The sequence below is a fragment of the Penicillium citrinum genome (assembly GCF_028827155.1).
Source record: "Penicillium citrinum strain IBT 23319 chromosome Unknown utg000004l:1.0-2404223.0:1.0-2405248.0, whole genome shotgun sequence".
NCBI lineage: Eukaryota > Fungi > Ascomycota > Eurotiomycetes > Eurotiales > Aspergillaceae > Penicillium > Penicillium citrinum.
Genome location: NW_026622689.1, coordinates 240494 through 257460, shown reverse-complemented (window position 1 = coordinate 257460; position 16967 = coordinate 240494). Strand labels below are relative to the sequence as shown.

Genomic DNA, 16967 nt, shown 5'->3' with positions numbered 1-16967 from the left:
GCAGCTCCAGTGTCCGCACTACACGGTTACTTATTGCGCTATGGTCATCTCATACATAGTATTACACCAATAATAGTACAATCAGCAAGTTTGAGCAATCGTATTCCAGTCATATATCCAATAATACAAAAACAACTCCCAATCAAGGCAACAGCTATGCTAGCAAAGTGAAAGGGCCGAATTAATAAACAGATTTATTAAGTAACTTGTGTGACTAACACAAGGTAGAAAGAGCCAAGACCAAGACCATTACCAAAAGCCATGGTCGATGGCACAGGTGTCGAAGGGATCCAAAGAAGCAAGTAAAAAGCAAAACGCCTCGCGACAATTTTGAGAGACCGGCTTATGAGCAAAATAAGGAAATTCGTGGCCGTGCGTTGGTTTCAAGCAGTAGCGTACAAGGTGGATAGTTTAGATGGACGGGATATGGAGGTAAGAGGGTTGGACGGGAATAGTATGAGTTGAGGGGGCGGATGGATGTACATTGGCTCATTGGTTATGGTTATGTTCACTTTGGAGGTGTTCGTCCACAAGTTCTGCTTGACTGCCATGGAAAGAGGGTTCATCGGGACTAGCCTCGTGGATGTTGTCTTGGGTGCGATATTGAGCGACATAGCCCATGCTTGAAGGGCGGTCTCGACGAGAGCCTTCACGACCAATCCGTGGATGTGATGAGGCATTGGAATTGGAGGTAGATGCGAGAGAAAGGCCTCGTTCCCGAGAATGTGAGCTACTGTCACTGAAAGGTAGGCGTGCGGTACCAGGAGACTCCGCCTGGAGATGGCCTGGATCCGGAGCGTTCTTGGATGGTGTACTAGTCTCCTTTACGACGGGCAGATCGTCAGTCGTGCCATCTTGGCCATGCTCCTGGCCTGCTTGGGTACGACGAGATCCCACACGGCTGGGGAGCTCAATGCTGCCGACAGAGTTGACTTGTGGCAGAATCGGCACCCGGGCATCGCTTCGTGTTGGGGTGTTGTCGCCCTCAGAATCTCGGTATGGCCCTTCATCACCTGCAGAGACATTGCGAGGGTGCTCATCAGAGTCCTTGTGAGGTGTTTGTTCCTCCGGGTCATCTTGATATCGCTCCTCTTGGTAGTCTTCGACGGGGAAGAGGCCTGGGGGAGGAGCACGGGCACTCCGCACGACCTCGAACCCTTTGCCCTTGTCCTTGGTTTTGCCCTGAAAGAAGTTTCGGAACCATCCAGTGGCAGAAGACACCGGCCCAGTTGGATCAGCAGGACCAGTCTTCAGCTTGCGAGTGCCCATGTGTGAAAGTGGTGGGCCCCGAACGCGGTAATAGAAGTCAACTTCACGGACTGCGTAATCTTTCCGTTGTCGAGGGTCTTCAATCTCCATGTCATCTTTGGGGGCCGGGAGGTAGGCAGGAACAGGCGTCCCACGACCAGACATGGGGACTGGTGGGCCCTCACCAAGATCATCATCCGCATCGCCCGAGAGACTGGGTTTCAAATTAGGTTTCATAAAGGTCCGGGAGCTTCTCTTGCTTCGGTCGCCGGTTCCTGGCTGGGTAGTTCTCCGCATTGCACCAGGCCTAGGTGGTCGGTAGTAAGGGTCGCGAGGGTGTGCACCCATAAAGGTACTGCTACTGGGTGAAACGCTAGAATAACCACCGGCTCCAGTATATGCAGTCGGGGATTGGGCATATAAATTAGCGCTGGCTGCGCGACTATGTCCACCTTGGGAGCTTGCATATTCGAGTATGCCACTAGCCCGCCCTTCACTTGCTGTTGCGCGATTCAATAGCAAAGCCGAACTTCCGGATAAACTGCGAGGACGGGAGCCTTCAAATTGAGAGGATATTCGCCCATCTACGTTCGCTAGCATGGCAGCTTCCGAGCCCATACTCTGACGAGCGATACCTTGACGTGCTTCACGTCGCGATAGCTGACGCATACCAAAGACCTTGGATAAACCACCACGAGTCGCGCCACCGGCACCGGCCATTCTTGCCAAGACCTCGATCAAAGCTTGTAGTGCATTGAGAAAGAATCCAAAGATCAAAACCAAGGCGTGTAACACGAGAATGACATAGCCGATCCATCCTCGGGCAGCTCTCGAAATCGTCAGAGAAGGCACAAACACCACACTGAGAATGATTGTCAGGAACCGGACCACCGAGAAGACACAATGATAGAGATTCATGTGTGTTGGGGACGGGAACGGCCGGAAGGCAACGATGGTAAGCACAGATACCACTTCGCAAATAGCCAGTAAGACGACCTGAGCGATACCGGACGGCTGAAGAGCTCCAATGGCAATTCCCCGGGCGAAGTTCAAAAAGATCGGTACCATTGCGAACGCAGCCGCATCGTCGCAGTAGGTATTATAAAGCGGTCCATATAAGAGAACGGTAGGTAGGTCGTCGAAAAGGTGAGATTTGGGTCGTGTGGATATAATAACGCGGACCATCCAGATAGAGAAACAAAGTAGAATAACAATCACCACTGCCGCCAGGGCCACGCTATAGGCAGGAGACCCTCCAGCGGTGACCAGCTGGAAGAAGGAAAGAGATATTATGGGGAGAAGGAAGTAATTAAAGACGATGCGAATCACGTTGCCGACGGTGAAGGGCATATTTTTGGCTCGCAAATCTTGTTCGGACGTGTTGGCCAGTTCGCGATGGACCCAGCGTAAGGCGAAGCCTAACTGGATTACCAGTGCGACGCAACCCAGAATGACAAGTAGCCAGATCATCATACCAGGCCACATGTCCTGGGTAGAGCCCATTCCCACCAATTGATTCATTCGATCGAGCCCGTACGTGGCATTGATAGCATAAACACCATCTTGGATAGGGTTATTGCCGCCTCCGTTAACAAAGCTTTGGTTGAACATGAGAGTCGACCATGATCCATGGCTCACTGCGGGTTGGAAGAATCCAGGATAATCTAACGAGAGGGCTCCTGTCAAAACCACGTACTGCAGATATTGTAAGCAGTCCGCGAATCCTGGGGTGACGAGGCGAAGAATGTCCTCGTCGCGACCATAATTGCTCGTCCAGCGGAAGACGTCGGTGGTACCCCAGGGAGTAAACATGGCCGCAAGAAGAGTCGCCAGTCCGACCAGAACCAGGATAACCAAGGGAACATATGCAAGGGCGTTTTTGAGGGGTGCGCCAAAATCCGGGGTGATCGGCACGCTAATACAGCCGAGCTCGGCAGCGGAGGCATCGCCTAGGAGGATAGTGAATTTTGGGGTAATGGTCGAGAAACGATAGGTAGAAACCATATCATGCTGGACCGAGAACGATCGAAGGGTTCGCAAATCGCTTCTAAAAGTATGAGTTAGCCTGGATCAAACCATTGCCCTGCGAACTCCCGGGAGAAAAGAAATAATGGGCGTACGTGTTTCCATTAAAAACCGGACCCAATGGGCACTCGCCCTGGGTTAGGGTTGAGCAAAAGGGGGTGCCATTATGCCAGGGCAAGAAATTGAGGACATCAAAGTCTGTCAAGAGCGTAGTGTATTTGTTGGTCTTTTTACTCAGATCGTAAATCTTGCCGTACGTTGACGAGGAGTTCGTCCACTGGGGATCATTTGGCGAGTAATTGTAGGTACTTCCATCCGTCGTACCAGACACATTGCCATAAATCGTCACATTCAGCGGATGGAGGGGATCGGCAAGGTTGAAACTGGCGGCGACATCGAGGGGTATGAATTGAAGCTGTAAAGGATTGGATTCGAGGATAGACTTGTCCAAGCAATTATCAAATTCCAAAAGCGCCGCGGTAGTCGGTGATATGAATGTCAACAAACACAGCAAGGCCATCCACCAAACTACTCGTGGCCCAGGCTCCAGCGATACTAGCCGCCGTCGGCGTTTGGATGTATCTCTCCATCGTCTCCCCTGCAGCACCGAGATATTCCCCTGGCGTGCAAACACCGTGGTATCAACCCTAGCGCAGGGCTGTTTCCGAGGGCGCGTCAAGTCACGATACATTTTTATATCGGACATCCGGGATGACCTCCTAGGGGAGGTCAACCCCCGGTCTTGGAAATCGAATCCACGTTGTGTTGACAATCGGAAGGCCAGCGATCTGGCGAGTGAGCCTGCGCACACCCTGTAGAGAAATCAAATAATTGCGTGATCCGGTTGGAGGGGTATAGCAAGTGAGACGCGGACGAGGAACTGGGTTGTTTGGTCGGCGATCGGGGGGGGGGGGATAGGGTTGGTGGTGAGGAGACAGTGGAACGCGAACGCAGCGTACGTAAGTCTGCAGACAATACGGGAAGATCCGGGGGGGCAGACAAGAGTTGCAGTTGACTGAGAGGGCTGTGAATAGACCCAGTAAAACAAACCTATACACACTGCCCGTACAAGAAGATGAAGGGGGGGGGATGAAATGTGAAGGTGGAAGTGGAGGAAGAAAAAGGCGAAGGTTGTTGCTGCGCCTTGTTGGGTCTGGGCGGGGTGGAGCCAAGGAAGGTGCGAGGGTGACAACCATCGCATCTTCCTTCTTCTTTCTCATATTGCAGAGCACGATACACGCAATACTGCAAAATACAATTAATACCTCAAATACATGAAATATCACTCGGTAGGGAATATTACGGCAGTATGGGTGATAACTCATATTATTGTCAGTCTTTAGGGTTAAGTGCAGTCACCAGTCAACTTTCTTATGGAGGATATCATTTCCACTTCAACTTTTACACTTCACCATCTCTTTCTCGCTAGTGAGTGGAAAGGTAAACTATATCTGCAGGGCAAACCCACTCTCGCACAGACTCTACAATAGTACATATCAGGCCGGTGCCAAATTTACCAATGTTTCAGTCTCTGCTATCCACTGCACCCTCTCATCGGCGTTTGTCTCACTCATGTTGATCAATGCCCACGGTGCCCAGCGACTACTGTAGAAGAGTTCCTGAAGATTGGCCACTCAAGTCTGCTCCCATCCTGGTTCATGTCGATCAGGAATCCGATTGCAGCATCAACATCTTAACCCACTCCCTTTCTGCAGCCTGTCGTCTCGCGTGGTGCTGATAGTTCGTTGACCAGCTCCACGAGGTGACCAACACCATGTCTCAGTGGCGGTGGAATTGTGGCTGACTTCTGTGCAGCCTGGTGGGCCAATTACACCACCACTGTCCTGATTCCATCCGATATCCTGTTTGTATTCCGTAGCTGGTACTCCAGTTCGGGATGGGATGGGGTGGGATGCCTGAATTGAGCAGCTCGTGGGGTCCAATGCATCCGCATTGCCCTATGTATGTACTGCGTCAACCGGGAATTCGGCTACTTACCGATACAGGGCTGATATGGCTGAATCATAAGCTCTACCAGAATCCCGTCAGGCTCTTTTTCATTGTGATGGGTCTAGGAATGAGACCAATGTTCCATCACTTTCCATCTTGCTAACCTATGTACTTCCTCTGCCAAATGCAGCCACCGGAGAAGCTTCACAAAGTCTTGTGGCTTATACGAGTCTCCAGGATATGATTCTCACCCCCATTGCCTCTCGGAAGTACGTGCTTGGCGATCCCTATCCCTCCCGAGCAATTGAGTCCAGCTGAGACAAACAAGGCCAGGTACACTAGTTTTTTTTTGAGGCCTATCCTCAGCTCAAATTCACCTTCATTCTATTCGAACCATCATTTCTCATCTTCTTTCTACCTCTTTCTCCATTGAAGCATTGCTCATCCATATCAGTCTTCTTTGTTGTGTCTCAAAGCATCACTCGGCCAATTCGAGCGGCTTTGAGGCCTCCCATGCCCTATGAAGATCTTGAAGATTAAGCAAGCCACAGTGCTAGTCGAACCATGAACCTAACCAAACTACCCATCGATAACGGAGTTTGTCTTTGAGAGCACCGAGTAACGGGCACTCCGAGCTCACTATTTGGAGAGTTGTCATGTAGCAGAACCCCCAATTGGTGATGGCAGTCTAGTCGGGCTATGGCTCTTTTCTTTCTCGTTTTATGTTGGGTGTAACAGTCAATTGATCAGACACTGCAGGGAACGGCGACCACTTGATCAGACCAATTGATTCTTTCTCTCGATTTATTAGTCTGCTCTCCTCCATTCCTTCCCTTTCTGTCGACTACTGGCATCTTGTCAATCTGCTCGCACGAGTGGCTACTCCAAGTTACCGCCAAACCTCTCAGTTCGTGTTGTTTATACGCCGTCATCAGCTCCGATATTAATACATGGTCCGAGGACCATTTTGAATTTTGAAACTATGGCCCTACGTTCCGCCTTTCATCTGCTCGGTCATACCCGTGGTTAAGTCTGGGATTTATCAGTACCGGGCAGCAGTAGACGATGGGACTAGCATGTGGTGGAGACTTCCTTCAGGAAGCAGGAATAAACTATATTTGTGAGTGAATGTTGTTTCCCTAGCTGCGTCTGGAATGGGGGTTTTTCTTTTGGTTCTTTTACAGTAGTGTCTTTAGTACTATCTGGTAAGTTCTGTAACTTCGCTCCCTATGGGTGTCTCTTGAATTCTCCTGCATAGAAACATATGGATGTTATCACAATATTCGTATGGCCTCACGGGATGCATACATATATTGATATCATACGATGTTGCCAAATATTGGAATATATGCGTCCGGCGATACTCACGCTCAATTGTATTTATAGCTACTCTTCTCGTATTTTAGTCCACCTCATCATGACTACATCCAGTCTTTCTCTTTATGTGCTCGTTTCAACTATTCTAATTGAGCATAGTAGCTTCAAGTTATAAGATCTAGCTTCTCTCGTCAATTGATCGTAAATTGAACCTCGGATGGTTCCTTCTCCCTCCCGGGAAGAGGAAATATATACCACGGACGGATCTCTATTATTCAAAATACCGTTGTTACAACTGTAGTGGTAGGTACCGAGTTTTGATGATACACCGTATTCCATCAAACCCGAATTTTATACCTTTCTCTGCCGTATTCTCTAGTTAGAATCTGATATTTACTAATATTGCAGTATTCAATAGCTACTGTAAATCTTATTTTAGTTACGATACAATACAAACTGTAAATAATATACTGTAAACAATAAAGTATTGTATACAATGCGTAAAACACCAGACAATGTATAAAACATCACACGACGTGTGAAAAAATATTTAAAAAAAAAAAAATCTGAATGCCAGTACTAGCAGAAGTCAGAAGTGGAAAAGATAGAAGGGGAGAGAGGGAGAAAAAGATAGAAGGGGGGCGGGTGGAGATAGATATATATATATATCTAGGGCACAAACTCTTACTATTCTAGTCGGATACTATCCGTGAATCTAAATACCGATAACTACTATAGAATACTAATACTATATAAATACTATTCATATGGTATTGTCTAGCAATATCTGGTAGCAGTAGTACTGTATTATAAACAAAACATACAACAGTTATTAGATAGAAGATTTTGATATACAAACAATTAAATACTATCGAAAATCTAAATAATGTCAAAATACTATTCAATTACTAAACATATACTGTAATCCAAACAGTATTTTCGCCCAATACTGTGATAGTTATGGTATGTTCAAATACCAGAATTCTGACATGGTATTACGCTGGAACACTACTACATATGTCAGTGCCTCCCGAGGAGAGCACGAGTTTGAAGTTTTCTCCTAACGAGTCAGAATCTTGGAGAGCTTTTGAAGAGAGCTCTTCCTTTCCTTTTCTTTCAAAGTGATTCTGTACTTACTCAAATATACTAGTAGTACATTATAGAGGATACATAAATGTAGGAAAGTCTCGTGTATCATGCTCCTGATTGGTTGTCTTTTTTCATTTCTCCCAAAAAGGTTCTTCTGATTGGTCAATCCCGCTTCAATGTATGCTGCCGCCCCACATCAGCCTTAATGGCAAAGACATCGCCAGCATCCATTCTGGATTGAACTGTGCCTGTAATCGTACTATGTTTCTACAGTCTGGTGTGAAATCGCTTGGTACGTTACTTAACCATGCGCAAACTAGATGTTTTGGATGGGGAGGGGCAGATTGTTATGCATATCTATCTTGATCCAAAAGCAGGCGGGCTAGGCCGTATTTCACATTATCTCGTTCATATTGCGTTTTTGTATATATTTTCCATGTTCTAATTTTTTCCCACTTCTATATAACATCTCAGCAGAGTCATTTCGAGGATGTGAATAGTAGTAGAGAGCTGTAAATGGGAACACGTGACTATTCCCCAGACCGGGCATTTAGGGCATTGCGAGTAATTGTAAGGCTGAACAGGAATGGTGTATTGTGGATGGTTCCCAGGGATGCCGGGGGTAAGCTTATCTGAGCTTGGATATGTAAAATTTAATTTTAAATGTTTTAATTTCTATTAGCGAGTGGGATGGCTGGCTAGAGTGAGACATGTATATGTATAGTTACATAGTACTCCGTACTATGTATACTATGGAGATCGACCGCATACTTGACTTGCTATTTGAAAGGTGTACTAGTTTAGTTTGAGGCTAAGAGTGGACGGAGAATTAGTTCATGGTAGTTGTACGTAGTACATAACAGTAGATGGCAGGATGTCAACATTCTAAAAATGAGGATGCAAGGAGCTGGGATTGTTGCTTAAATTAGGCGAGTCTCAGTTGTAGCGGTGGACGGCAGCCAATCATTGTTGGTGGCGCTGGTCCGCATGCCGGGAGGACTAAAGAGGGAAGCCGATATTGTCAGCTATGTATATTATACATAGTGTAATATATTATATTATATTATATTCATAGTAGTATAGTATACAATAACTAGCAGAACAAAAGAATAAGTACCTAGATTATTATATATGAATAGTAGAATGGAATAGAATAAAATACTATGGATAGTAATTATACTCGGTTGTAGATCGAGTATACACGATTGCATGCCTCGTCAGCGACCCGCCCAGTTCGCTCGATTCGGTTAGCGCATCACGAGTGTTTCATGTTGAAACAGTTGAATATTGTTAGATAGTTATTGTTAGTTGTTAGTTCGTAGTTGACTAGTTAAGAGTTGAATCAGGGTACTATGTAGTAGTATCATGGTAGATGTTCTAAATATACTCGCCATAACTAATATTGGTAATAATTAGCATGTTAGTGTAGTATACAGCAGTATCAATAGTATTTGTATACATCTATAACTAACTACTGTCCAGTACATACTCAACATACTACTCAGGCATGTACTCCTAGATTCGACTGATTGACTACAGTATATCGTGTACATAGTACACTGGGTATGATACTATAGTAACTATAAGTTATAGTTACTACCTACTAACTATAACTGCGTAGTAGTACTGTCTACTAGTTATCTATAGACCTGCAGTCCCCTTTCCAACCAGCACATCAGACATCGACATCAGCAGAGTACACTCTTTTACGCCGATCTCATCTCCACCAGGACAAACTTGAACCAGTCTAATCTTTTTCCAGTATTGTCTTATCCCTCTTATTCTTTCTTCTTTACTATATTCTGCTCTACTGTACTGCATACTACCACTGTACACTGTCTGCGCGCCTGCCAATCTCCCCGCCTTCTCGCACTGCCCCAATCTTCCTTTCTCTTCATTCAACTCTTCCCCCTCCCCACCAACTCCCCCCCCTGACGATCGTCTCGTGTCTTTTTGCATACTGGGGAAGGGGGGGTCTTTTTTTCTTCTCTCTTTTTCATATTCTCGTTCCAAGGAACTGGTTTCCTGGTCCTCTCCATTCCATTTCTGGGTCTTGCGATGTTGACTGTATCATCGCTGGTATCACTCCCTCTTCATCCCCGATATGCCTGCAGATGACCCATTCGCCTTTTTGGCTGCTGAGCAGCCTAAGCCGGCGCCTGCGAAGAAACCCCACTGGAGAGATAAATTATTCTCTAAGGATAAAAGCAGTCGCTCCACTCCCGACAAACAAATCGAAGACTTTCTAGCTACTTCACGCACGACCGCCTCGGATGGCCTTGCGCCCAAGGCCGACTTCTCCAAAGAATACTCCAATGTCCCTCAAGTCTCCCTCCCTATTCACCAAACCTCTTCTTCACAAGATGTTTCCAATCTTCCTCCTTCAATCCCTCCCGTCGTCAATGAGAACTATGCCGCCTTCAACTTTGACCAGGTGGCCCCGGCTCAAGCACCTCCTCAACCGCGCCCGCTGCCCGCTGAACCCGCGCGGAAACCCACCACCAGGCGGCGTAAAAATAAAGGTTTAAGAGTTGGCTTCTCGGATCGCGCCCCCGAGATTATGGGTGAGGGAGGTGATGAGTCGGAAATCCCCACCGTCGAGATCTCGTATGCTCGCAAGCGAGCACTCGAGCGACAAGCGGCCAACCCCCCCGCGACGGGCTCCTTCGCGATCTCCACTCCCGACACTCCGAGTCAACACCACGCTGGGCGAAGGTGAGGAGCGTCGATATGGTGGAAATACTGGAGGATCGCCTGGTGAGAGAGGCGGCAGTCCTAATTCACGACCACCACCTACTCAGAATATGCATGAATCCGATCTACTGAACACCCTGGGAATTCCCAATAAACCTGGTTCACGACTCTCTTTCCGGGGATCGCCTGATTCCCATTCATTCGCCGAGCGCGTTCGCAATCAGATGCAGGCCGAGGAAGGTCGAGCCTTGCACAATCACTATACCGATGATGTCGCATCCCCGGCGGATGACGACCAGGATGATGTGCCGAGCCCTGAATCGCCTCCCGAAATGCATCCGTCAGCTTTTAGTCCTCGAGAGACGGCATCGCACTATGAAACACCTCCAACGTCCGTCACATCACCTCAAGCACAAGCACCCTCTCTGAAGTCAATTGTACAATCAATTCGGCATCCATCCAGTCCAGCCGTTCATCGTCAGCCCGCCAACCTCAGTCCCGTCGACCCTCGCGTTCCTGCAGGTCTCACTCCAGGGAGCCCCTCGAGAGCCGGGGCAGATCCGTCTTCTCCTCCCAAGCCGCCTGCGCATGCTTCTTCTCCTGTGAATCAGTTGGTCTCTCCGCCATCAAGTCGCGAACCGGCGCGAAGCCCGCACCCGCCCAAGTTTTCCCTCCGAAATGTAGCCAACCAGATGGGCGACACTGCGTTCGATGAGTTCAAAGAGTATATTGCTAGATATGATAGTCTTCTGACGATGGCCGCGGAAAGCGTGAAGCCATTGATGGAAACGTCTCTCATGGAGTGGGTGCGCGCGGCTGTTTGGTGGTTTCTACGGGGAAAAACCCGACTGGAAACTTTTGCACGATCACGCGCAACTGCGCCCGCTAGTTATGCCAAACAAGCTGTGATCGACCTCGGAAAGTCTTTGTGGATTAACGAGAATATCGTACCCACTCATTTCGAGCTTGCGCAATATGGGAATATGGGTGTAGATGCTTTGCTGGCAGTGGCTAGCACTACGGGGAACAGAGACTTGGCTGATGCCCTCACGCTGCACCAGACTACTTTGAACCACCTGCGCTCTCTTTCAATGTCCATCAAGCGTAATAATATCCTCGGAGTCATCATCGCCGACGAGGAGTCTCCCAGTCACCTGGATACGAGCATCTGGCTAAGATATCCCTTCTTCGCCCCAGATGTATCTGCCGTGCTCTCTGGAAATGCGACGCGGTCCATGCTGGCGGATAAGCCCGGCAAGGGCCCGAGTTTGTTCCAGATGATGCCGCTCGGCGATACGCCAAGGCACTTCAGCTATGGCAGCCTGTTTGTACAAGCATGCGTGAGCTCCAAAGAGGATGAAGGGGAGCAGCAATATGCCATGCCGTGTGCCCTGACAATTATCCGCGAGCGCTCAGATTGGTATGTGTTTGCTGCAATTACCAGTCAGAGCCAACTGGTCAACATCATGATTCAGTCCGACCGCAAGCAAGGACCGACCTGGGAGGATGTGGATTGGCAGGTTCGAACACATTCAATGCGGGTGAAGCTCCCTCGTGGGTTTGAACTGGATGTGATGTTCAAGGAAGAAGACTTCAAGACACTTTGGAATATCGTCAAGTACACTCAAAAGTCCGAGGGTAGTCTGTCGCCTGAACCTGGCGAGACTGTTGTCTTCGAGAATACGCTCAAGGTGTTCCAATATATGGACCCTGGTCCGCAAAAGGCTTTCCCACCAGAGCCATTGGAACGTTGTCGGATTCGGTTGTTCGAACGCCATATTAAGGTGACCGAGGGAACTGGTACACGAAATGCACACCGCGGATTCCGACTGGCAGTCTTAACAAGTCCGAAAGTCAAGACTCTCAGCAGTGTTCGTCATTATCTAGCCCAAGGGTCGCCCGTGGTCTTCGGTTTACTACGAGGAGAAGATGGGGCGGCTGCGCTTCTGCTTAAAGTCACCGAGGATGGACGTACACGGTCCCTGCTGATGACATTCCATGAGGCAGAAGAGCGTACTCGGATGCACTCGGTGTTGCTGGGTATGGCTCCTCGCGAGGGGGAAACTAAGACTCCTGAATATCCTCTCCGATCTTACTCTATTGAACAACCTGGGGATGCGGGGAGTGGCCAGGCAGCCATAAACCATTTGCAATTCCCTGCTGGTAATGTGTTAGTCATTGACCAAGAGCATGGGTACGTGGATCATGGGTATGGTCCAACGATTTTGTCTGAGAATCTGAGGGCGTTTATTGCTACGGAATGGGGAAGTGTTACAGACAGGTTCAACCTGGGTGAGTGACTTTCGAATTTCGCCTCCTACATCGCCTAATTCAAATACTAATCTTCGCAGGCCCTGGAGAACTCAAGATTGGGTTGGACGTGAAGAGCCAGACTGGCATGAGCTTGTATCGCCCAGCACAGCAAGATCTTACCGTTTCATTGGCGGATAATCTTATTCGGCCTGAGATGCCGGATCAAGTGGCAGATTTTCTTCAGAAGATCACAGCCAAGCCCATGATTCGTCGTTTAGACTTTGGCAATATGCAGGGTAAGTGTCAATTATCATTCCTAGATTCGGTTTCGCAGCTCACATTTCTTAGCTCTTCATGCATTCGAGGAAGCGGTGACTGGATTTTCTGTGATTTACGACAGGTGAGTGTTATATCTCCGATATCTGATGAATAACCTTGCTGACCAGTTTAGTATTGCGTCGTCCTTCACCATCTCTCGCCGTCGCAGCATGGTTCCCATTTATAAGAAGTGGGAGGCCAATCTCGCCCGAGTGCAGATTGTACGACAAGAGAAAGTGGTGCAACTACTCGCATTCTTTGCCGACTTCCATCATGGATCCTGCATGAACTTCGTTTTGAAAGGCACCGATCATATCGAATCCTTCGGCCGGTCCGGTAAATTCGGCATCCGTATTGTCGATGCGAAGTTTGCCCTACCGAAAAAGGACGACGATGCGAGCTCGGAATTTGTGTGTCTTGATATGCCTGAATATCCGATTGAACACGACGATATTGCTATTACGTTTGATTCAGAGGCTGGTGAGTTTGGTTTGACTTTCGTGATGGTGTGATCACAATGCTAATGATAATACTCTTATAGCCCGCACCAACTTCAAGGTGGCCTTACCAGGATCTGTCCGCGAACCGTCTCGTATGGGATCTCTCCGTCGGTGATCTATCTAATGTTCTGCTGTTATACCTCATCCTCAATCATCATCAATGCTTAAATCCTCAATGCTCATCCACATCAATGCTCAATGCTCAATGCTCATCAAATGCTGTCTATTCCTATACTTCCCCACACCACGTGACCACCCCCTCACTGCCCCTCGATTGTATCATATAACACCAGCCATTGCCGACGACTCTTCCTGTTTATACAATTCCAAGAACATAGCATAACCATGGCGCATCCTACTGGCACTTCTACTCGTTCTTTGCATGCTGATGATGTGTTAAACCTGGTTTCTGACGTTGCCCCTCCATTGCATGTGGCTACCACTTTCCGGTATCCCCGCGACCCGGCCGTTTTAGTCCCAGCAGCCGATGCTGTACACGTATGCTTAGATTCTTTCTTTATCGATTCACTAAACCAAGGGCTTAAATTGACATCTTGTAGTCGGCAGATCATGACCCTACCTCCCACATTTACTCCCGTATGTCCGGGCCAAATCCAACCCGCTTCGAAACAATCCTTTCCTCCCTCCTCAACGGCAAAACACTCGCCTACTCCTCTGGCCTCTCAGCCCTCCATGCAGCCTTAACCCTCCTAAACCCCCGCCGTATATCCGTCGGCGAAGGTTATCACGGCTGCCACGGTGTCATCGCACTATTCACCCGCACAACGGGATTGAAGAAACTCCCCCTGGAATGTCCCGCCGAAGACCTCGAAGCAGGAGATGTAATTCTCCTCGAAACCCCCGTCAACCCGAAAGGAACAGCCTTCAATATATCTCATTTTGCGGAGAAAGCACATTCCCGCGGCGCATTCCTCATTGTTGATAGTACTTTTGCTCCGCCGGGTTTACAAGAACCATTTAAATTCGGCGCGGATATAATCATGCATTCTGGTACGAAGTATTTTGGTGGTCATAGTGATTTATTGTGTGGTGTACTCGTTACCAATAATGAAGAGTGGTATGAACAATTATTTGCGGATCGAGTTTTTCTTGGAAGTGTTATGGGTAATATGGAGTCTTGGCTTGGAGTACGAAGTCTTCGAACTCTTGAAATTCGAGTTCAGAGACAGAGTGATAATGCGATGAAATTGGTGAAATGGTTGGATTCTTCACTTCAGGTTCCGGATCCAGCGAAGGATTCTGTGGAATTTGCTGTTCAGTCTGTTCTGAAGGAGGTGTTTCATGCTAGTCTTCAGGATACGAAGGGCGAAGGGGATTGGTTATCTAAACAAATGCCTAATGGATTTGGTCCTGTTTTTGCTATTACTATGAAAGAGGAACGGTTTGCGAGGTATTTACCGAGTTATTTGCATTTCTTTCAACATGCTACTTCGCTTGGTGGTGTTGAGACGTTGATTGAGTGGAGGAGCATGACTGATAAGAGTGTTGATCGGAGATTATTGAGGATTAGTGTTGGATTGGAGAATTGGGAGGATTTGAAGGGGGATTTGGTGAATGCTTTTCTGAAGTTGGCTAGTAAATAGATGGCGACATATATATCTTTATTTGAATTTGTTATATTGTATTATATTATCCTTCTAGTAAATAACACTATTGTTGAATAGGAGTAAATGATGAAGTCGGCGGAGTCCGGGGAGAATCCGGCAAGTCCATCCGCGATAATCGATAAGCATAATTTCACTCCTCACAACACCACATCTCAAGTAACACTCTTCAACCTCACAATCTCAGTCTCTATCTCAGTTCTCATATTAAAGGAAAATGGCCTCAAATACACCCCAATCAGAAACATTTACAATCCACTACTTTGCCGCCGCAACAACCCATACCTCAAAGAACACAGAACTTCTCCCCGCCCCGCTACCAATCTCAGATCTCTTCGCTGAATTAGAGAGGAGGTATCCAGGTTTCGATGTTTTGAAGTCATCGGCTATCAGTTTGAATGGGGGGTATGTTGACGAAGGGGAGAATGGGGTTATTAAGGGTGGGGATGAAGTTGCTATTATTCCGCCTGTTTCTTCGGGGTAGGATTTACTAGTGGAGTGTTGATGAGGTTTGTATCTGCGGTGAAGATTTGGGTGCAGTTGCTGATGGTGTATTAGGTATTTGAGAATAATTGAGTTGGGATGATCTTGATTATGAGGTTATTTTGAATCTTGGTCTGGGTCAACGAGTTTAGTCTTGATTATGGGTGTTTGGAAATGGATGAGGAGCTTGATTAAACTGTGAATATAGTAGTGGATTATAAGCATTCCGTTGATGAATGTGAATAGGGATTCTTGTATTTTGGTTTATCTTTCCCTTTTTTTCCCCTTTATTTTTTATCGATTCTGATTTCGAGGATTTCTATGCTGAGTGCCAGGTCTAGCAAGCCTTCGAATCTGCGTCTCGTCCGGCGAATTTGATTACTGAATTTGTGCATCCTTGATATCTGTAACTCAAAAATTTGAAAGGGGTCCAGTTACCTCCAGGCGAGGTATACCTATACCACTTTTAATCGTATTAAAAGTAAAGATCTTCTGTTATTAGATATAGTACCTTACTCGCTGGGGTCGAGTGGTTTATTCGTACTTATCATTATGCAACAGCTATTGCTGGACAAAACAGAATACTTCAACACCCATTTTAATGGATTAACCCTGGAATATCATGATATACTATACCAGTTCGCAATAGATATACTACTTGTTGCTCTCTTAAATTGGGACGTTCGGCAAAATTTCGCGGAGTCTTATTTATTAATCAAATTGCAGCGCAACAAAAATCAGAACTTGCAGATAATTTTTGGTCCAATCTGAAATTCAAGTCCTTCTTCTATTCATTCAATTTTCACATTCAAGTTTGTTCACCTGACTTCCAAGGTTGATTGCGCGGTAATCTAGGTAGACAGCACTAAGTTGATAGTAAATCCAGATTGATATACTTCATCTTAACAGGAACTATCAGGGCGATGACTTTGCGACATATTATCCTAATTCAATTAGTGCATATTAGCATAAATAGTAGTCGATTCCACTCATGCAACTATCCTCACCAAGTGGCACTTTCATCCCAGCCTTGCCATGCACAACTCAATTGCTCACATGGTCCCTCTCTCTTGGCATCTTGGCAAGGCGCCCAGAGTCCGCTAGCCAATGGTCACTCCATGGCTCGTATTTAGCGGTACAACCTCAGACTGGTGTAGACCCCACGTTGAAAACCAATGGTTAGATACTGTTGCCAAGATCGGAATGTGCCTGTAGGATGGTGTTGAAAAGACAGGGGAAAATCAAGGGTCTTCAATGCGACTACAATCTTCAATCTCGGGATGACACGGCTAAATCGGATCAATTAACGGATGATTTTCACGGACCTCTCGCCTAAAAAGTGGTAAATCCACTGGGCTATCTTTTGCCCTGTTAGCGGCTCTTGGGAGTAATCATGAGTGGCCAAGTTCCTGACTGCTCATTTGGTGCTGAGGCTCATCTCAGCCCGAAAGACAATGCAGTGTTG

The 16967-nt window shown here is 47.2% G+C and overlaps 4 protein-coding genes across 4 annotated transcripts; 3 read left to right on the top strand and 1 right to left on the bottom strand.

The window, feature by feature from the left end:
- Positions 1–489: 489 nt before the first annotated feature.
- Positions 490–3964, bottom strand: N7469_005060 (uncharacterized protein; the record flags this gene model as incomplete). The annotated part of the gene is made up of 2 exons (XM_056643980.1): positions 490–3295; positions 3369–3964. The coding sequence occupies 2 exons, from the start codon at positions 3962–3964 to the stop codon at positions 490–492; spliced, it is 3402 nt and encodes a 1133-aa protein (XP_056500794.1).
- A 5769-nt stretch (positions 3965–9733) lies between these two features.
- N7469_005059 (uncharacterized protein) lies at positions 9734–13509 on the top strand (the record flags this gene model as incomplete). Its single annotated transcript, XM_056643979.1, has 6 exons — positions 9734–10344; positions 10403–12615; positions 12675–12872; positions 12925–12976; positions 13028–13374; positions 13436–13509. 6 exons carry the CDS (start codon positions 9734–9736, stop codon positions 13507–13509), a joined length of 3495 nt encoding a protein of 1164 aa, XP_056500793.1.
- A 230-nt stretch (positions 13510–13739) lies between these two features.
- N7469_005058 (cystathionine gamma-synthase) lies at positions 13740–14998 on the top strand (the record flags this gene model as incomplete). The annotated part of the gene is made up of 2 exons (XM_056643978.1): positions 13740–13892; positions 13955–14998. 2 exons carry the CDS (start codon positions 13740–13742, stop codon positions 14996–14998), a joined length of 1197 nt encoding a protein of 398 aa, XP_056500792.1.
- Positions 14999–15236: 238 nt separating this feature from the next.
- Positions 15237–15503, top strand: N7469_005057 (MoaD/ThiS family protein; the record flags this gene model as incomplete). The annotated part of the gene is made up of 1 exon (XM_056643977.1): positions 15237–15503. One exon carries the CDS (start codon positions 15237–15239, stop codon positions 15501–15503), a length of 267 nt encoding a protein of 88 aa, XP_056500791.1.
- Positions 15504–16967: the final 1464 nt, after the last annotated feature.